The 6,000-nt window shown below is 57.0% G+C and overlaps 1 protein-coding gene across 1 annotated transcript; it reads left to right on the top strand.

Annotated features, from left to right (window-relative positions):
* Positions 1-435: 435 nt before the first annotated feature.
* Positions 436-4,292, top strand: PIG-S (phosphatidylinositol glycan anchor biosynthesis class S). Its single transcript, XM_037217642.1, has 4 exons — positions 436-489; positions 1,942-2,893; positions 2,954-2,972; positions 3,081-4,292. Exons 2-4 carry the CDS (start codon positions 2,003-2,005, stop codon positions 3,503-3,505), a joined length of 1,335 nt encoding a protein of 444 aa, XP_037073537.1. The 5' UTR covers positions 436-489; positions 1,942-2,002; the 3' UTR covers positions 3,506-4,292.
* The last annotated feature ends 1,708 nt before the right edge of the window (positions 4,293-6,000 follow it).

The following is a 6,000-nucleotide window of genomic DNA, read 5'->3' as shown; positions in this document are numbered from 1 at the left end:
CCAGGCAATTGACCGGTCGGGCCGTTCTGATCCTGTGCTGTCTGGTGTGGTGCGGTTAGGTCCGATTTGCTCGGGTCGGGTTGGGTCGGTACGGGTCGGATCGGGTCAGGTCGGGTTGGGTCGGGACCGGTTCGGTGCGCCGGACCTAGGCGGCCCGGCTAAACCCTATCCGGTTCGGTTCGGCCTCTTTAATCTTTCCAATGGCATGATCCCTCCTCCTATCCTACGCGCTGCTATATTGAACCGTCCTACCCCGGCCAGTGGCCAGACTGCTTCTCTAGCGCCTACAACAGATTCTATCCCTCACTGTCCGCGTTTCGACAAAAAGTTATCGATTTACCAAAAATTATCCAATTGACGAGTTGGTATCATTGTAACAGCACCCTAACTAGATAGTGTAACTGGCGCAACTTCGACGTTAGCACTCCCAAGCCAGAAGACTATACACCAAGTTTGTGAGGTTTATACCGGCGTTGCTGATATAAAAAGGTACCCGTATTGCATGAGAATGCATTTATCGAAAGGAAGATTAGAATTGATAGTAGTTATGATGTTTGTTTTTTATGGGGGCATGTTTTTTTCTAAATCTTGACATCTATATTTCCGTTCTTTTAGTTTTCACGAGAAATAAGGCTATGGCTATCCTGTTATCTGTGTGGATTTGTCTTTATTAATCAAAAGTTGTGATTTTTTCTTGCCAGAGTTTAAACCATGCAATCATGTGCACATTATGTGATAACCTGTGACAAGGGATATCCAAAAGGGGTCAATTATGCATACAAGTCATACCTATTTGTAAGTGCCCAGGTGATACACAATGTACAAGGAATTATGCTTTGTACTCGTGGCCATTAAGTTCCTTTGCACCTTGAATGCTGCCATTATCTGGTTTTAACACCAAGCTGCTTGGAAAATAGGTGGTGTGTAGACAAATGTATTACCTATACTAGTTGCCATAGATTGTCAGCTCATTTTGATTTATTTTTGCTCATATGGCAAATACTAGTTTCTTTGGATATTCTGTTTAATATCTTTCTTTTGTGGCATTTTCTTGCCATAACATGAAGCATAGCAGTTGACTGAGTGGACATTTGGGCAAGATGTAGCTAGAGCCTCAGTCTAGGGAAACTTTGAGAAAACTCTTTGAGAAAATAACAGGCTCATATTTTGGCTGTTCCATCAATCAGGCTTGTTCTGTTTCAAATGTAATGTTGAAATGTGCATGAAAATTCTGAATATCATTGCAGACCTTGTTTGATTGTAATGTTATTTCTTTGTAGCTGTGGAAAACTAGGATGGTTAGTGGTTTCTTAATATAATTGGTGAACCCACATAAGACACAGATGTCCAATGTCCATAGTTGCCCATATTGAAAGCTGCACAAATGGGGTGCTTTGGGATATGTTTGATAGTTAACTAACCAAGTAAATGTTTGATGGAAACCCATAGAGAAAGCAAAACAATTAAGGTTTTTAAAAATGTTGCCTCTTTCCATGTTGTGAGATCAGTTCTCAACTTCTTGTGTCAAAGATAATATTGGGCTCGTGAAGTTTTGACCAATATTGCATTTCAAATCAGTGGTCTTCCAGTAGGATGTCTCATTGTGGTGGCAGCTGTAATGATGTTCTGCATTTGTATTATCATGTTGCACATAACTTGGAATATGATAACCCAATTTTCACTAAATTGAGGTTGATGTCCTTACTATGATCAAAGGATGTGTTACTCGGTTTGATGATTGAATGAATACAGATGGTTGTGAAGATAACTTTTTCTGATTATCTTTCATGAATTGTTATTGTTATCAATGTTACACAGGTCATGCATATTTATGCCGATCCTGAGTAGACCTCCAAATAGAGTAACTTGTTTGTTATAAATAAAAATTTAACAAATAGAACAACAAGTGTGTTGCATTAGTCTCATCCTTGTCTTCACTAGTTCATTTCCAGGTTCCAAGCTGCTGTCACCAACATGAGAGCCAACTGAGCTGACCACGGCCATGGCTGCTGATGGGGAAGGTGACGACACGCGCACGGCGCGCGTGCTGGCCGCACTCTCGTTCGCCGTCACTGTGATCGCTGTGGGCGTCCCTGTCTGGCTCAAAACGACCGAGATCTACCGAGCCGGCATCCCCCATGAGGGCATCGACAGCTTGCAGCGGCTGACGCTAGATGTCAGCACCGGCGCGCAGCTGGAGGTGGTGGCGCTCGCGACGGCGGACGCGACGCGGTTGGCTGCCGGCCTGGAGCGCCACTTAGACGGCGTCAGCGTCAGCGGGCGGGCAGCCAGCGAGGCCGAGGCCGCCGCCCTGACGACCGCCGCCGACCCATGGGCCGCGGACGACGCGCTGAACAGCGGGACAGCGATCGACAGGCTGCGCGTGGTAGTGCTGCCGCCGCGGCCGGCCGCCGCTGCCGCTGCCACCGTGTTGCTCGGCCGGCACGCGGACGTGCTGGTGACGCCGACGGCTGAGGCGGCGCCTCTGGCCGCCGTGCTTCGCGCCGTCGCGTTCGGACCGAATTCCGAGGCTGTGTCGACGCGGCGCGTGCGCTCGGCGCCGGCCTACGACCTGCTCGTGTCGGTGGTAGTGCCGCAGCCGGAGGGACGCACACCGCTCTGGGACGGTGCCGCCGCCACGCGCCACCTCCTTGCGCCGGTGCTGGAGCGCCTGCGGCCGCTGGCCAACCTCACCGTCAAGTCGCAGCACCTTTACCACGCTGGGCTGGGCGTGGTGGCGGCGCGCGACGCCACGTCCGGCGAGCACTTTCTTTCTGAGGAGCAGCTGTCGCTGGTGATCACGCCGCTGGAGGCGCGCCTGGGCGCCGCCGTGTCGGGCCGGCCCACGCTTCAGTTCGTTGTGTTCGTGCCGCCGCCCGGGAAGCGGCCGCTGCGTCTGCGGCCGGCCGGCGCCGCCGACGCCTTCATCTCGCCGCGCTGGGGCGGCGTGCAGGTGTACAACCCGGCGCCGGGTGAGGCGGCGCTGGACGCGCGCCGCGTGGCCGCCGTGCTGGTGACGCAGCTGCGCCTGTTGCTGGGCGTGCCGGAGCCGCCGGCGGCGGCGGCGGCGCGGCCGGCAGGCCCAGCCGGACTGCGCAGCTGGGAGCTGGTCTCGCTCCGCCGGCGCCGCACCGTCGAGAACGTGGAGAACGCGCGCCGCAACCTCGCCTCGCTGGCCGCCATGCTCGACCAGATCTCCAACATCGTCATCGATGATGCGGTGGGCGCGGCGGTAGCCGAGGGCGTGGCGGCGGCCGAGGAGGCGGCGCGGCAGCTGGCCGCCGGTCGCGAGGCCGAGGCGTACGTCAGCTCGTGCCGCGCGCTCGCTCGCTCCGAGCGCGCCATCTTCGACCCGAGCATGCTGGCGCTGCTCTACTTCCCGGACGACCAGAAGTACGCCATCTACATTCCCCTGTTCCTGCCCGTCAGCATCCCCGTTCTGATGTCGCTGCGCACCATTTGGGCCTGGGCTCGCGGCGCCCCTGAGAAGGTGAAGGGCGAGTGAGGCGCCCCCCCCCCCCCGCCTTGCGTGGGCGCCAGGGGAGCTGTGGGGCCCCTACACATGACCGGGGCCGGCCAAGATGCTGGGAACACTGGGTCATGATGCGCCGCTGTAATGTGCGCGGAGCTTGAGATGTGGCGGAACGGTCGCAGTGGTCCTCTATGTGTGCTTGTGGTCTTCTTGGGTGCTTGGCGCACAGTTTATAATAAGAAATGTGATTTAACTTGTATCATTGCTGGCCGCATCGGTTACAACCTGTCGAGTGGCACGGATGGGCGGTTGATGTATGCATTTCACGCCCCTAACGTATATCGTCAGGTCGGTATACATCGGGGACAGACATGTTTTAATGCGCGTCCGGCCAGCCAGTCAACTTTAGGATCACGCGCATGCAAAATAATACAGATGTCACTGCCTGTGTGCTTCGTTCCGTTTGAACACGACTCGTTGGGAAGCTAAACGCTGGGAAATAACTGTTCGTACCAATCATGAATTGCAATCAGGCGCCGCGCGTCGATGTCGGGGTTCCAGCTGTTTGTGATTTAAGACGTGTTGTGGTGCGCGCAACGACGCAGAGACGAGGACGTGAGCGTCCCCGTCGATGACCGGCCGCGGCCTACTTCGCTGCGGTGGGGTGCGGGGCGGGGTGACGCCCGGTCCATGGGGAGGGGGAGGGGGCGTGCCACCCCCGCCGGCTCCTGTCGTGCGGCACCGCGTCTGCATTATTGAATAATGACCCGCTGAAGCGCGCGGACGTCTTCTACAATACATGCATCGGGGTCGTGCAGCTGAGGTTCGCGTGTAAACAATCACGGTAGGAGGAGCTTATCATCGGGAGGGGGGGGGGGGATACCGGAGAAGTCGGTCCGATTCTGATAGTCGTGTGATTCGACGGAGCAAATTAGGTCTGGGTCGTCACACTGAACACGACTGGGGGCGACCTTGCACCAGGCAGTCGAATATCGTGGTCGTGTACAACTTACTACACATGGGTTTCTAAACATTGCTTGATTTCTATCTTGATTAATCAGCCCTTTGCGTTTTCACGCTGCGTATCTGGGCTTTGTCTGGGCTGCCTGCATCGAGCGGTCGGCAAGTCATCCACTAAGTTTGTACGCACGACGTGGGTAACGTTTGGGCGCTGCCGGGGCCTTTTCCGTTCCAGCTGACAAATGGTCGCTTCCGACTCTCGTTATGAGTCGAAGAACTTGGAACGCGAACTGGATTCGGTGTAAAGCGCCGCCGGGGCTGGTGACGGCGGTGGCGCCCGCCGCGGCTCGTGACGGCGGTAGCGCCCACCGGGGCTGGTGACGGCGGTGGCGCCCGCCAGGGCTGGTGACGGCGCCAGTGCCCGCCGCGGCTGGTGACGGCGGCAGTGCCCGCCGGGGCTGGTGGCGGCGATAGTGCCCGCCGCGGCTGGTGACGGCGGTAGTGCCCACCGGGGTTGGTGGCGGCGGTGGTGCCCACCGGGGCTGGTGACGGCGGCAGTGCCCACCGCGGCTGGTGACGGCGGCAGTGCCCGCCGGGGCTGGTGGCGGCGATAGTGCCCGCCGGGGCTGGTGACGGCGGTAGCGCCCACCGCGGCTGGTGACGGCGGTAGCGCCCACCGCGGCTGGTGACGGCGGTAGTGCCCACCGGGGTTGGTGGCGGCGGTGGTGCCCACCGGGGCTGGTGACGGTGGTGGTGCCCGCCGGGGCTGGTGACGGCGGTGGTGCCCACCGGGGCTGGTGACGGCGGTGGCGCCCGCCGCGGCTGGTGGCGGTGGTGGTGTCCGCGGGGGCTGGTGACGGCGGCAGCGCCCGCCGGGGCTGGTGACGGCGGTAGTGCCCGCCGGGGTTGGCGACGACGGCTGCTGGACGTCCGCTTTGAGCATACGTGGATGAGTGTTGTATCATAAAATCGCACCAGGTTATAATGATGACAGCTAAGTGGCTACCGAGGCGTAGAAATGGCTGTAAATTCTGCGTTTGTCAGAAATGAGAACAACTGTCTCATGCCAAGCATGCAAGAGGCGTCGCCAATAAGGTCCGAAAAGGTAAGACCCGCGGCATCTCGTCTGAAATCAAATGACCGCTCTTCGCTGAATTGTTGGCAGAACTGAATGACGTGGAGAAGTGGTGCATTGTAACGAGGTCATTTGGGCCGTTCACCGCACCGAAGGTAGCTATGTGTCGCGTGCAAGTGCCTAATTCGCAACCCGCGGGCAATAACTTCTTTGCGTCTCATCCTGTGTGAGCTTGACGGCCATGGACCCAGTTGAAGCTTGATCACCTTTAACTTATTGTTTATTGTGATGTCCCAGCAGCGTTGCCACCTCCCCTTCATAATGGCCGCGATAGCAGGGCAAAAGTTCCTTGCTGGCAAGGGTAAGGAGCGGCTTCAAGGTGTGCGCGCTGTCCGTTTTATGGCCGTGTCAGCACGGTCGTTGTCCGCGATACCAACATTGCTAGGCATCAAACATAGATCAACAGCTTAACCTGCAAGATCTAGCCCTGTCA

This window comes from Pollicipes pollicipes, unplaced genomic scaffold (genome assembly GCF_011947565.3).
Source record: "Pollicipes pollicipes isolate AB1234 unplaced genomic scaffold, Ppol_2.1 Scaffold_4002;HRSCAF=4701_pilon_pilon_pilon, whole genome shotgun sequence".
Lineage (NCBI taxonomy): Eukaryota > Metazoa > Arthropoda > Thecostraca > Pollicipedomorpha > Pollicipedidae > Pollicipes > Pollicipes pollicipes.
The sequence above is the reverse complement of the archived record's forward strand: the minus strand, read 5'-3'. Positions and strand labels throughout refer to the sequence as shown.

Bases quoted from the DNA above. Each gene is read 5' to 3' on its own strand.
- PIG-S (XM_037217642.1), top strand. From the start codon at position 2,003: ATGGCTGCTGATGGGGAAGGTGACGACACGCGCACGGCGCGCGTGCTG.